The 15,348-nt window shown below is 48.7% G+C and overlaps 1 protein-coding gene across 3 annotated transcripts in view; it reads right to left on the bottom strand.

The window, feature by feature from the left end:
* Positions 1 to 167: 167 nt before the first annotated feature.
* The window catches only part of LOC102369332 (GTPase IMAP family member 4-like), an 18,166-nt gene continuing 2,985 nt past the window's right edge, over positions 168 to 15,348 (bottom strand). For 2 of the 3 annotated variants that reach the window (XM_025216569.1, XM_025216567.1), the window contains exons 3-5: positions 14,037 to 14,543; positions 12,642 to 13,426; positions 168 to 1,312 (exon numbers count right to left, since the gene is read on the bottom strand). In XM_025216569.1, coding sequence (XP_025072354.1) covers positions 1,268 to 1,312; positions 12,642 to 13,426; positions 14,037 to 14,543 — 1,337 coding nt within the window. In that variant the 3' untranslated portion in view covers positions 168 to 1,267. Of the gene's footprint in view, positions 1,313 to 12,628; positions 13,427 to 14,036; positions 14,544 to 15,348 lie in introns of all 3 variants that reach the window. The other variant, XM_025216568.1, reaches the window with a different exon arrangement.

Genomic DNA, 15,348 nt, shown 5'->3' with positions numbered 1-15,348 from the left:
GGGCGGAAATCAATACAAACATAATAATTATCACTTATAAAACAGTGGATATCTATATCAAAATAGCAGGGCACTTATTTGCAGAGGGGAGAGAAATAAAACTTACTATCTAAAATAAAATGTTAAAGCTTATCCTACATCTTAGCTTACTTACACTTATCTATAGGGAATAGAGACGAAGATACAAAGTCAGAAATGGTTGGGGAAGGGGAGGGAATGCACTTTAAAAGAAAAACAAAAAAAGAAAATGTGGAGGTTTTGCTACAGCAGGCCACAGAGAAGCAGGTCAGGCAAGGGAAGGGGATCCTTTAGACACTTAGGGAGGGCACAGGGTTTAATTTGTGAGACTCTTGCCAAAAAGGTTGGCCTCTGCTGCTCTCATCTGCCCTCTCCTATAGCACAGGTAAGGGGAGCCAGAAAGGAGGGGGGCACTTCTCTCTCCCATTCCGTTTGCTTCTACTTACTGCCGGCGTGTTGCAGCAGTGCGAGCAATGTGTCAGGGAGCACAGGGCATTCTGTAAATCATAGCTCTACACACCAACAGAGGAGTTTGCTGCTGCTGGGGGAAGGATTGACCCCATTTTTTTGGTCACTGAAATTGGCCAACTTTTACCCTCCTGACACGAGCTTTCATGGCAAAAAATGGATGAAAGCTTCCCCAGCAGCAGTAGGCTTAACAACTGCTCTAGAGCAAGACAATTCCTGGGATGCTCTGCACATCATGACACGATGCTCAAGGCAGCTGCCTGCTGCTCCCCTTGGGTGCTGTTTAATGTGGACAGGAGAGAGAGGACTTCTCCGAGCACAATCCTCATGTTACACCAACATGCACTGGGTTGGGCATTTCTAAATTCAGCATCTAACCATAGCCTCTCGGCACCTATCATCAGCAAAGCTGAAAGTCCTCTCCTACTGCCTGAGCCCTCTCCCAGGTGAAAACATAAGTCACCTTCCCACTGCCAGGCTGTGGAGTTTCTGCCTCCAGTACAATTACGGTTAGTTGCTGCAGTGGGGACAGACCTTCTGTTTTCTGCCCTGGTCCTCATGTGTTTTAGGCTAGAAACAGTCTCTGCTACCACCATGGTTTATGCTGGCACATGTACCATTGAGACACTTGACTTCTGATGCCCTTTCTGGCTGGGGATGTTGTATGAGTGCCACAGTGATGCTCCCATTCCAGGTATGTTTCAGTCTGTCTCAGATCATGTTCATGTTTCTGTGCCATCATCTACTGTCATTCTGCCAATGTACTCGCTGCTGAAGCCTTCTACCAGAAGCAGGTGTCTTCTTCATCCCTTTTGTGTGATGTCACCTTTGAGACAAGAGCAGCTGGTTAGAGCTAAACCTGAGGTGTGGAGATGCTTAAAGAGTGCTTAGGGAAGGCATGCACTGGACACATAGGGGGTATTACCTTTATCTGCTTGGACCAACATAACTGCATGAAGGAGACAGAGAGACTTTATTTATTTTTTACTTGTATAGACTTTAATTATAAAGAAGTAAAAAACAAAAGGTGAAAATGTTGAAGTACCTCCCACTGGGACCCCTCCCACCTGGACTGAAAACACTCATCTCACAAGAGTTTGAGGCCCTGTCCATGCAACACCCTTCATGTGGTTACACATTTAGGACTATCCACCTACCAGCTTGAGGAATGTCCTCTCAGTGGCTCAACGTGACAAAATCTCATCTACATTTTCATAGAATTATAGATCCATAGAGAAGGGAGGTTGGTAAGCAGCTCCAGGGATCATCTCATCCAACTCCCTGACTGAGGCAGGATCAGCCCTGTCCAAACCATCCTCTATGATGCATAATCTAAACTCTTTGTACAACTACTATCAACCCTGACACAAGACATAACCTGTGCTAACCTGGCACAGGTAAACCAGGGGGACTACAGTGGCCAGCTTCTCTAAAAGGCTGTTAATTCATAGATTTCATAGACATTAGGGCTGGAAGGGACCTCGGAAGATCATCAAGACCAGCCTCCTGCCCCAGGGGCAGGAAGTCAGCTGGGGTAAAAGGATCCCAGCATGATAAACATCCAAACATCTCTTAAAGGAGTCCAGAGAAGGTGTTTGCACCACCTATGATGGCATTCTGTTCCAGGCCTTGTGGGCTTGGACAGTAAAGAAGTTCTTCCTTATGTCCAGCCTGAAATGGTCTTGGAAGAGTTTGTGACCATTTGACTTTGTCATCCTTTGGGGTGCTCTGATGAACAGGCATTCCCCCAGATCCTGATGTACACTGTAACGTACCATGCGTAGACCCTGAGATGGTGCAGAGTCACTTGGAAGAACTGGATGCCTTTAAGTCGGCAGGCCCGGATGAGCTCCATCCGAGGGTGCTGAAGGCACTGGCCGACATCATTGCAGAGCCACTGGCGGGAATATTTGAACGCTCGTGGCACACGGGCCAAGTCCCGGAGGACTGGAAAAGGGCCAACGTGGTCCCCATTTTCAAGAAGGGGAGGAAGGAGGACCCGGGCAACTATAGGCCAGTCAGTCTCACCTCCATCCTTGGCAAAGTCTTTGCAAAAATTATCAAGGCTCACATTTGTGAGAGCCCGGCAGGACAAATGATGCTGAGGGGAAACCAGCACGGGTTCGTAGCAGGCAGATTGTGCCTGCCTAATCTAGTCTCTTTTATGACCAGGTTACAGCTGGGATTGCTGCGAGCCATGTTATTCATGCCCACATGGATAAGGAGCATAGGGTAGTGGTCAGTGGGCCAGATGAGTTTTGGGATCCTCTCGGCCATGTCCTGGATATGGGCTCCCAGAAAGCATCAGACCTCCCCAGCTAAGGGGTCAGGGCTGCAGATTTTGCCCTCAGTCCCCCTGAGGAGGGAGTCTCCCACGATGACCACTCTATAAGTGACCTTAGGGAGAGCAGGGACAGTAGCTGTGGGTGATTCTCCCTTGCCTGCAGGAGCTGGCAGCTCTGCAGGCTGTACCAGGGCTGCAAGAGTTTTTTACCTGTTGCAAAGCTCCAGATTGGAGGGGACCTTGGTGCAGTGGGCCTTGGGGCTATTGACCACCTTGGTCCAACCCCCTAGCTGGACAATATGGGAGATCCCTGAGTCCTCCCTTGTCCTGGATGGTGACCTTGGTCTACCCTCCGCATGCGGGGGGTGAAGGGCCTGACACTAGGAGTCTATCTCATGCTCACCTTCCCTGATGGCACTCAGTCTCTGGACTGTGGCCTGGAGCTCCTCTATCTGGTGCCCCAGAGACTCCAAAGTGGAGCAAACCTATCAAGGGGAGGTGGCCATGCTCCTTGTGCCATGTGCCTGGAAACATGCCAGGCAGCCTCCGCAGCTGAGAGACAGAGGCTCCATCATTGTGGAGCCCAGAACCAGGGGTTCCATCTGGATGGAGGCCTCTGAGGTGCCGCAGACACCAAGAGGACCCTTGTGGTGCAGCATGTGCCTATCTGCATTGTGCCACTGGTAGCCCAGCTTTGATGGGACTACCTTTCCTAGGGTTCATTGGCAGCGTCCACCATATGGCACTTTGCCAAATATGATTATCATTAACTGGAATTTTCTATTGTGAGAGAATCTTTCCATTCTTAGGTGGGGGTAGGTTTTTCTCTGACTGTTCCTCTTGCCCAGGCTATATTTATTCAACCTAGTTAGCCAACTTCCTGATTCATTTTCAGTCAGGGACAGTGTTTTTCCATATGCTCCTGTTCACTGGTGCAAGTCTTGACCACAATTCAAGTTCAGCACACAGCACAAAGTTCAAAACCCAGGCCTGAAGGCCTCTGGGTCCCAACACACCCCACCCCACAGAGAAAAGCAACCTCTCTCTCAGTGGTGACACATAGGAGATGCACAGGGGTGCATATGCACCCCCTGATATGCCTCAGCAAGAGCTACCACTCCTGCCATTTTCACCCCACTGTAGCATAATACACATACATAAAATGAACTTTGCTCTCAGGAATTTCAGGTGCAGTTTCCCAGAAACCCTTGCACTATGACCTTGAAACTTGGCACACTTTATGCCCTAAGGAGGGGCTACCACTACTGCAAGTTTCACTCAAATCAGCCAAAACACAACAAAGTTATAGATATTTCATTGATTCCCCATTGTACCCTATGGACGAATCTCTGAATCACAGAATCTTTTCTGAATTGATTCAAAAGCTCCAAATTGATTCAGAAATCCTAAAGCTTCTACCAATTCAATTCAGATTCACAGATTCAGCCTCTGAATCATCTCCAAATCTAAATCATGATCTAAAACTTTGGGCAGCCCTACTTCTCAGCTCTAATGGGGAGCCAAGAGCCATGCACTGCCAGGACGGGGTGGGCAGAGAGCAGCCCTGTCCCAATGCTGATTGGCTCCCAGTTCTTAGAGGGGCCAAGACCTGAGCAGCAGGCTTGTGAAAATAGGGAACTATTCAATTCAGATTCAGATTTGACAGATTTAGAGGCCAGCAATTCAATTTGGAGTTTCAGATCACTGTTCTGAATCAATTAGGCTGAATTGGCTTTGGAAGATTCGGCACCAGTTCATAGAGATTTGGAGATTCAGCCATAGAGTATAATGGGGAATCAATTAAATACCTATAACTTGGTCATTTTTTGTCTGATTTGGATGAAACTTGCAGGGATGGTAGCCCCTTCTGAGAGCATGAAGTCTGCCATGTTTCAAGGAGATAGGTCCAGGAAAGTATTGCAATTTCTGGGAAAGTATTGAAAGCAAAACTCATGTCACGTATATGTGTTACGCCACAGTGGGGTAAAAACTGCAGGGATGGTAGCCCGTACTGAGGCCACAAAGCCTGCCAAGTTTCAAGGACATAGGTGCAGGGGGTTCTGGGAAACTGCACCTCAAGCTGCTGATAAGCAAAACTCATGACATGGATGACACTCTGTGTGTGTTAAGGCATGGGGGGTGGTGAAAACTGCAGGGATGGTGGCCCCTGCTGAGGCCATGAAGCCTGCCTGCCTTCAAGAAGATAGGTGCAGCAGGGTTCTGCGTTCTGGGGCCTGCACCTCAGGCTGCTAACAGGCTCATGAAATAGGCATGTGACACTGTGTCTGTGTTAAAGTGTGCCCCAATAAGGTATCCTCCTCCCCAACAGCCTCAGTCTGGTCCCTCACTTTAAATGGTAACAGGTATAAAATAACTTACTGAGTGAGCACTAGCACAGTACCACCAGCAGCATCTCAGGTAGCGAAACTGTGACAGAGCCCTTCTTTCCTCTCCTGCAGGAGCTTCTTCTCCAAAATGTCTGTTAAGGTGCACTCTCACTGTCTGACCTTTTGTGTGTGTGTGTGTGTGTGTGTGTGTGTGTGCGCGCGCGTGTGTGAGTGTGTGAAGGTGCGATCTCGGGGCGTCATTCCCGAGACGTCATTCTCCCCCTGTACTCGGCCTTAGTGAGGCCGCAGCTGGAGTACTGTGTCCAGTTTTGGGCTCCACAATTCACAATGGATGTGGAGAAGCTTGAGAGAGTCCAGAGAAGAGCCACACGCATGATCAGAGGTCAGGGAAGCAGACCCTACGAGGGCCGGCTGAGAGCCCTGGGGCTCTTTAGCCTGGAAAAGCGCAGGCTCAGGGGTGATCTGATGGCCACCTACAAGTTTATCAGGGGTGACCAGCAGTATCTGGGGGAACGTTTGTTCACCAGAGCGCCCCAAGGGATGACGACTAGGTCGAACGGTCATAAATGACTACAAGACCGTTTCAGGCTGGACATAAGGAAGAATTTCTTTCCTGTCCGAGCCCCCAAGGTGTGGAACAGCCTGCCACCGGAGGTGGTTCAAGCGCCTTCATTGAACACCTTCAAGATGAAACTGGATGCTTATCTTGCTGGGATCCTATGACCCCAGCTGACTTCCTGCCCTTTGGGCGGGGGGCTGGACTCGATGATCTTCCGAGGCCCCTTCCAGCCCTGATGTCTATGAAATATGAAATCTCACTGCGTGACTGTGTGTGTGTGTGTTAAGGTGTGTCCTCACTGGTGCTGAGGCCTCTACACAACATGGTAGTGTGCCCCAATGAGGTCTCCTCCTTCCCAACAGCCTCAGTCCGGTTCACCACTTTAAATGGCAACAGGTAAGACAATCTGGTGTCTTTTAGTAGGCCAACTGCATACTTAGAGAAATACATCTTAGCAAGCTTTTGGGTTGAAAAATTCTTTGTCAGACTGAGGAAACACCTGTATTTGGTCTGTGTGTCTGCTGGTCCTGGATCGCTTGAGCAAAGATGCTCAGCTTCCCTGGTTCTAGCTCCAGCTCCTCCTCTGGCAGTGGGAGTCTCACACTGGCAGATGACATTGGGGTGAAGGAGACAGTGATTCTGCTGCTGGTGCCTATTTCTGGAGTTAAGGGCGGTGGCACAGGTGCAGGGACATCAGGTACTACTCCCACCTCCTTGCTTCCACTGGCAGCAGAAGCATCATGGCTGCTCAGGAAGAGGATGTGCCTATGTTTGGGGAGGGCAGGATTTGCAGCTCTAGCTCTCCCCCTACACCCTCTAGCCCCTCTCCGTCCCCTGCCAGAAGTCCTGGCACCTGCCTTTCCAGCACACTTCATATTAATGTTTCCTGTTCTGCAAAAAGTGTGTGTGTGTTGTGTTCTTCTTTGATCTGGTCCGAATCTGAATGTGTGGCTGTCTGACTTGTTCTTTTCTTCTTCTGTGTTGTCTTTATTCTGTATGTAAACTATTAAAGCTAACTATAACTAATATTAATGACTAATGTAATAACTATATACAATATTTTCTTCTTCTATGAATATTTGACTTCTATGATCTGTGTGAGTGTGTGTAATGTGTGCTTCCCTGCACAGTGATGGATCACACTGCCAGGGAAAACACTGAGCTGTCTCTTTCGGACGTATTAGGAAAAAAACAAATCAAATATAAATTGAAAGAAATTAATTGGAAGCAAAGAGATGTTTAGCTGAGCTAAGCTAAGCTAAGCTAAACTAAGATAAGCTATATCCTATCCAATCCTTTCTAACAGCAAAAAGTAGCAGACCACTGACTAGGAAGCCAGGCCAGTAGCCACAATACCTTTGAGATGCTGTAGCTCAGGCAGAAACAGCTCAGGAAAGGGACAGAAAAGCCTGCACACACAGGCTTTTATGCTGTTTCTATTTACCTCCCCGCAGACATTGTGATGGAAGGGCAGTCAGGGAGAAATCACAGTCACTGGCCAGCTAGAGGTATCAGTCCTTCCCCCACCCTCCACTCCCCCTTCCTCTTCTAAGCTGTCTAGCCTCCTTTTGAAGACTCCAAGGGTAGGGACAAGCACCACTTCCCTTGGAAGTTGGTTCCAGCTCCTAGCCGCCCTAGCAGTAATCTTGAGGTGTCAAGACTTGTCAGACTTGAGTAGGCTTGAGGTGGCCTGGCCAAGGAAAGTTCAGCTCCTCCCCCTACTCTCCAATCATGTAGTTCCTGGGGAACGTTTGAACAACAGCAGACATGCTCCACAACTGTTTTAAATTTTTGGTACCAGACCAAGGGGTTCACCTGGATCATTTTGGGGCCAGGCTGGGTCAAGCCCAGATGGGAGGGTCTGTCTGACCCCAAAGCCATTCTGTGCATCTTAGGGTCATGTTGGTTACAGATGCCAAAAGCATCCTGCACACCAGAATCACACCAACACCCCCCTCTCAAGGGACACCCCCATCACCAACAGCATCCACCACCCACAAGACTGATGCCCCACAGATCACTAAAGCACTGTGTACATTGATTGAAAACAGAAACTTTCAAAAATAAAAATTTAATTCAAAACCAACAAATGGTGAAAACTGAAACACTGCTGAATAGCCACTCACCTATCCCACAACTAGAAAGCAATAACTAAAATGAAAGACCTAAAATGCCCCCTTCAAAGTCTTCTGCCTATCAAAAAACAGCATCCCAGCATCAGCCATTCTCAAATGAGGCACAGCCGGAGGGTAATTGTAAGACAGAGACAGCAGTTAGCCTGACATGTTCTAACATACCTTAACCTATACTTCCATGCTTTCCTCTTTTACCATAAGTCCAAGCCCTCCCACAACGGAAAACTTATCACCAGCTGCACTTCTGCCTCTGGCTCCTGGTACCAATGTTGTGGCTGACAGAGGGCTTGGGGCAGGGGGGAGGAGACTGGGGTGGGTGTGGTGGAGGGAAGTTTGTGTGGGGAGGGAAGCATGAAGACAGTGGGTGATGGTAGTATCACCACCATGATAATGTGTACAGGACTGGTGATGGGTATACAGGATAGCGGGACAAGCATCAGGGTGGGGTGGTGGTGGAGAATGGGGGCATGGTGGTAGTCATGCCTGTTTGCTAGTAGGGCTGTGCAAAGCTTCGGTGGGTAATTCGATTTGGAGAATATTTGCCCTGATTCAGAGGCCAAATCTGTGAACCTGAATTGAATCGCTAGAAGCTTAAAATGTTCTGAATCCATCTGGAGCCTCTGAACTGATTCGGAAAAGATTTGGAAGAGATTCGGCGATTTGGAAGGTGGTCTTTATGGGGAAATAGAAACAGGGGGTCAAACTAGATGATCTGCTTAGGTCCCTTCCGACCCTACCAACTATGAAATTATGAAGACCTATAAATTGAGTGCACAGCTCCCTGGGTTATCCCTCATTGAGCTGAGATGTCTAATGTTCATGGCAGAAGCGAGCAGCCAACAGTGCATAGTTCTCAGTCCACTTTGACCTTCACTGAAATGAAGAGCCTGGTGCATGTGCTGAGGGACCCTGATGTCATGCACCAGTTTGTCTGCAGCCCACGTGCCAACTGATACATCTACCTTGATGTTGCCCAGAGATTGTCAGAGTGGGGTCACAACAGAATATCACTGAAGTGCTGGGTCAAGGCTAAGATGCTGCAGGCAAAATTCCACAGGGATGTTGCATGATCACAGAGCCAGGGCCCCCCAGTGTATCATGTGGCTCACTACAGGTACCTCCAGTCACTAATGGAGGTACTGTATAGGTATGCACAGAGAGTGACAAAAGCCTCTGGGGTGCCCTCACCTGAGACCACTTTGCCAACCCTGGCTGCCACTCACAGGTAATCCAGCCACTCCAGTGGAGAAGAAAGCAGAAGAGTCCCAGGCATGTCACCAGTCAGTTCTTCTCAGGAGGATATACCAAGGACCACAACCTCCACACAAGGTATGTTAAGTCCTGGGGAACCTTATAGTCAGTCACCTGTCACCTGGAATGACAGCTGTGATTACACTGGGCTGAGAGGTGAAGTGGGGAGGGAAACTTTTTTTCACCTGCTTGTGTAAAGCAGGATCTCACTTGTTTACAGTCAATATGGACCTAATACACCACCCCACCACCCCCAACCCCATGGCCAGGCACCGATTTTGGACTGAATGCTTCTTTTTTGCTTGCAGGATTTACTGAGCATTTCTTTTTAGAGCAGCAAGCACCCATCATTCATTCATTCTAATTACCACATTTATGAATTTTCTTCATTTTCTTGATTTTCAGCTCTGATTCCAACACCTCCACCAAGGATGGTCAGGCACCAAAGGCTGGCTGCAGCCAGTGCTCGAACTGACAGTCTGGTGAATGCTCTCAGGGAATGAGAACAGTGGCTGCAACCACTGGTCAGTCAGGTCCATTGAGCTGCAGGAAGCATCGTGGGCATCCAGCACTGAAACAACCATCATGAGTCCAGGAGGCATACCCAGGAGGCATACCCAGATCGGGCAGGATTGGCAAGTACTGACAGGTGTACTGCTCACCATTTTATGCTGGTGGTCATCAGACCCAGTTCTGCAGCAGCCCCTGCACCTTACCGTGCCAATCAGCAGCAACACTGGGCATGGATCCACGCAATACAACTGAACAGTTCTCTGTCCAGCTCAGAATAATGTATGAATTGTTGTACTACAGAATTGTTATAGTGATTCTTTAGTTATTGTTATAGTTAAGTTATAGTTTAGTTATAGCATAGTATAGTTATAGTACAGTTATAGTATAATGATCCATAGTTATTTATAGTAGTTTTGCATCAGTGTTTTTAAAAAATGGTTCTTTGTTTTGTTTCCTTGTTTTGTTTGTACATAAAGTTTTCTCCTTTTCTTGAATGTTTCACTTCATGTTCTCTTTGTTTAAGAGATGGACTGGGGGGGTGGACCCTAATGACCCTCAATGGACCCTAATGACCCTATTCAACAGCCCTATCTAAACAAGTCCCTTAGCGCAAGCAAGTGTTGCTCTGTTCTCTGCATAACAAGATGGTTTTGTTGACTCCTGATGGAATCAGTGAGGAGATGCAGCTGATCTTGGATGCCCTGGAGACGTTCAACTAGAAGAACTGAAGAAATCAATGATGAAGTCATCCAGGTACTGAAAATAATGCATGCTATGCTGACCCTTGTCCTGAGGCACCAACGCAGGTTAGCAGTTTCAAAAGGCTTGTTATACTGGGAAATTGTTTGGACTAAGAGGAAGCCATGGATCTTGAGAGTGACAGGGTTTTGTGGATGAACCTACAGAGCAATGATGGCAAGCTCTGGGCATACACAAGCAGCTCTGACTGGTGGGGATGCATTGTATTCTCATTTTGGGATGATCAGCAGTGGCTCAAGATGTTTGGAATGAGCAGGGAGACATTCTTCCACATAATCTCTCTGCTCTTGCCATACATTGAGTGACAGGAAACTCTCATGTATTGCCCATCGCACCAGAAAAAAAGGTGGCCATGGCCATCATGAAACTGACCACCCCAACCAGACTGTTTCATCAGGAGCCAGTTTGGCATGACACCCTGCATGGCCATGGTGGTGGGATGTGAGGTATGGCAGCTACTGCAGGGCATTGCAGTGAAGAACTTCATCTGCCTCAATAACCCCAGGGAAATTGTTGAAGGCTTCAAGGTCATGGGGTTCCCTAACCACAGGGGTGCACTGGACTGCACACACATGCCAGTCTTGTCCCCATCCCAGAAGAGCCAGTCATTCATCAATATGAATGATGACCATTCATCAATAGGAATGATGACACTAAGATGTGGGGCGAGGTGGGCACACTTGAAGGGAGAGAGAGGCTGCAACTAGATTTAGACAGACTACACAAGTGGGCAGATGAGAATAGGATGGGGTTCAATGTAGACAAATGCAGGGTGCTGCACCTTGGGACAAGGAATCCACAGCATACATACAGGCTGGGGAGTTCCCTTCTTGAAAGCACAGAGGCAGAAAGGGATCTCAGAGTCATTATTGACTCCAAGATGAACATGAGCCGCCAATGCCAGACTGCAGCCAGCAAGGCCAGCCAGACCTTGTCATGCATCCAAAGGTGCATCTCAAGCCAGTCCAGAGAGGTGATCCTCCCCCTCTATGTGACTTTGGTCAGGCTGCAGTTGAAGTACCGCGTCCAGAACTGGGCGCCACACTTCAGGAGGGATGTGTCCAGCCTGGAGAGGGTTCAGAGGAGGCCACCCGCTTGGTGAGAGGGAAGCAGGACAGGCCCTACGAGGAGAGACTGAGGGACCTGAACCTGTTCAGCCTCAGCAAGAGGAGGCTGAGGGGGGACCTGGTGGCTGCCTACAAGCTCATCAGGGGGGATCAACAGCAAATAGGCAGAGCCCTCTTCACCCAGCACCCCCTGGGGTGACGAGGAACAATGGTCATAAGCTGATGGAGAATAGGTTTAGGTTGGAGATCAGAAGGCAATATTTTACAGTTAGGGTGGCCACAATCTGGAACCAACTTCCCAGGGAAGTGGTCCACGCCCCTACCCTGGGAAAATTCAAGAGGAGATTGCATGATCACTTGTCTGGGGCCTTGTGAACCCAGCAGTCATTCCTGCCTGTGGCAGGGGGTCAGGCGATGGCTGGGGGTCAGGCGAGATGATCTGTTCAGTTCCCTCCCGACCCTAGCTGCTATGAAACTATGAAACTTCAAGAGGGATGTGGACAACCTTGAGAGGTTCCAGAGGAGGGCCACTCATATGGCCAGAGGCCTACAAGTAAGGCCCTATAAGGAGAGACTGAGGAACCTAGATCTCTTCAGCCTCCACAAGAGAAGGCTGAGAGGAGATCTTATAGCCATTTACAAATTCATCAGGGGGTCAGGGGGCGGTGGGCAGCAAGAAATAGGAGATGCTCTGTTTATCAGGGCACCCCTTCAAGTAACCAGGAACAACAGCCACAAGCTGATAGAAAGTAGATTTAGGTTGGACATCAGAAAGAATGTCTTTATGGTAAGGGTTGACAGAATCTGGAATGTGCTTTCAAGGGAGGTGGTGCTCTCCCCTACCTTGGGGGTCTTTAAGAGGAGACTGGACAAGCACCTGGCGAGAGTGACTTAACCCCAGCACTCCTTACTGCCCAGGGCAGGAGGTCAGACACAATGATCTATTGAGGTCCCTTCGAACCCTAACAACTATGAAACTATGAAACTGTCAGTGGCAACAGCCTGGTTACCCCTTCCCTGGCCCTGCAGCTGCCATTGGATTAAGGACTTTACATCATCACTTTGAATAAATATCTGCAACAATGGCACAGCCAGATCCTGGAGCCCCCTGCCATGATTCCCATGATCCAGGGCACAAACTCTTTCAGCCCCACCTGACCGTCCCAGGTCACAGTTCTGTCTATCTGTCAGCTTTTCTTCCAGTTTCACAGCTTTGGTTCACTGACCTTGCCTTCTCACCTCATCCAAATATGCAATGTTTTCCTGTAGTGCCTCTGGGCCAGTGCTCGATTCTTCCACTGTTTCTCCACACTCCACAGGGTCATGCAGATTTTTTCTCCTCCCTTCCTCTCCAGTTGCCTCTTGAGGCCGTTTCATCTCCAAATGGGCATTTTTATACACATCACTGGGGTGACAGCAGCCCCCGTTCTCCCACCACATCGTGACAATCTTTCCCATCAGCTCATTGACCTGTGCCTCCCACTCTGCTCCTGTTGCTTTATTGTTGAAAGCACAGTACCGGCCCCCGCACTCCTGAATCAGGTGGTGCAGGGCTTTGTTCTCTGAATAGCTCACATAGTCCCTCAGGGAACCATCCCCTAAATCTTCTTTACGGGTGAACAAGACAATCGTGAACTTCATGGCCCCAGCTCCAAATATCTTCTTTACCCTTCTCACTGCATCCTCATCCTCCTCTGTGAAACGGCCCAGCTGGGTGACCAGCACCAGAGCATGGGGGCCTGGGGCAGAGAGCAGGAAGCAATGATGGATCTCACAGGAAACTTGTTCATCAGGGGCTGGGGTGTCAAAAATGGCAGGAGTATCCATGACCACAACCCGCCACCCTTCCCAGCTCCTGCTTTCCACTGCACAAGTTTCTGTCACTGGCTTTGCCCCCAGCTTGGACTCAAACACTCGCTGGCCCAGGAGAGTGTTCCCTGTGGCACTTTTCCCAGCACCGGTTTTGCCAACAAGGATGATTCTCAGCACCTTCTCTTTGTCAAATAGTTCAGTCCAGTTCAAGTCTGTAGAGAACACATAAGAGGGAAGCATCACATGATTGCTGAGACCAGGAGCCCTCAACCTGAGAGTCATGACACCAAGGGTGCTGCAAAAGGGTTTCAAAGAGTTTGACACCTGTTGTGCAGAGACCTGTACTTGTCCACATGCCCCACCTCGGTCCTATCCACCTGTATCCCCAGGCCTTCTCCAAATCTATGATTTGCTCCAGGCTCATCACTTTGTGCTAACTGGGGCCATCTCTAAAGATGAAGCTGGATGCCACCCTGATTCAGGTTATGTCAGGACCTCACCCTCAGCTATATGCAGGGGGTAAAATGGGAATTAGCCCCAAGGAATTTGGATTGAAACAGAAGTTCAGCAGCAAAAAGACTGACCTAGGCATGCCGTGCAGCTTATGGCTAAGTGCTGCACTTCCATCTCAGGACAAGATGGAGGCACCTAATGGACCTAGGCCTCTAATGAGTTAAATACCCCATTCCTGCCCAAGTCCTTCTTAAGGGCGTACAGTTTCCCTTTGAACCAGGTCCTTTTTCTTTACAACCAGATCCTGACCCCCTTGTGTGACTCAGGTCTCAGTCCCATGGTACCAAGTGTTATTACATGCATACTTAACTCTGTTTATTATTACGTAATCATCCTCGGCATCGTCCTGGGCTACAGGCTGCAGTTCCTCAAAGCTTTCTCCCAGGTCTCCTCCCTGCTCTCCTGTTTTGGCTTCTTGAGCTTCTGCTGGATTTTCTGAAGCTTCACATGTGGCTTTTTGTAGATATTCTTGTTGACTCTTCCTTCTCACGCATGTAAAAGAGACATCAAGCTGACATGGGTGACTGTTCTGCTGCATCAGTCCCTTCATCAGGGCCATCAACCAATTAGCCCAAAAACTCACTACTGCAAGGAGTTCTCTGTTGGGGGAAGATTGTGGATCTGCACTCTCTAGAGTCAGCCCTGGGAGGTTGCTCATGTCTGGGACCTCTGCAGCATCATCCTTCAGTGCATCCATTAAATCTTCTTGCTGGAGGGGTGTCAGGACTCCAGATGTCCCCATGACTGGCTTCACTGCTGCTCTGTCTTCTTCAGAGTTGCAGCCCAGCTGGGTCTCCGAATCTGGAGCATGGGGCTCTGGGGAGGAGATGACAATGGGGTTTTTTAAGATGTGTCTCAGCTCCCTTCTTTGGACAAACACTATCTTGCCAAGAGAAAAGCTGCTCTTGCACTTTTCCCAGATCCACCTTTCCTACCAGGATCTTAGGGGCCTCAGTACAACAGAAGGCAGGAGGCAGTCTCTTAGGTATGTAGAACTTGCATCATTTAGGGCCTTATAGGCCAAACTCAACACCTTGAACTGTATGGGGAAAGCTAATGGAAGCCAATGCAGATTCTGGAGAGCTGAAGTTACATGCTCCTGGTAACCCATCCCTGTTAGAAGACAGGCTGCTACGTTTTGCACTAGCTGCAGCTCCCAGATCATCTTCAAGGTCAGCCCCACACAGAGCACACTGCAGTAACCTACCCTCAAATTTACAAAGTCCTGGATGATGGTGGCATTTAGAAATTAAAGGACCTAGTGTGTCCAGCTGGTGACTGACAAGGTCTTTTCTTTCATTAAAAAAAAGTTCAGGAGTGCTTATCTCACAGCTAAGAAGAAGATTTCAGTGTCTTTTTGGGAAGTAGAGAAATGCATATTTGTCATCTAGATCAGTGTTGCTCAACCCGTGAGTTATGACCCAAACTCAGTCACAAGAATCTATGAAAGGGTCACAAATAAACTTTAAAAAGGGGTCAGCAAGCTTTAAAAATGGATTTTACTTTAAAGGAGAAAAACATGGGAAACTCTGGCTTTTCCCTTGCAGGTTGGAAGAGTTCTAGTCTACGAGGGGCTGCTTGAGGCCCCCCATTCCCCACACACCTACCCCTTGCCCCACAC

This window comes from Alligator sinensis, unplaced genomic scaffold (genome assembly GCF_000455745.1).
Source record: "Alligator sinensis unplaced genomic scaffold, ASM45574v1 scaffold524_1, whole genome shotgun sequence".
Classification (NCBI taxonomy): domain Eukaryota; kingdom Metazoa; phylum Chordata; order Crocodylia; family Alligatoridae; genus Alligator; species Alligator sinensis.
The sequence above is the reverse complement of the archived record's forward strand: the minus strand, read 5'-3'. Positions and strand labels throughout refer to the sequence as shown.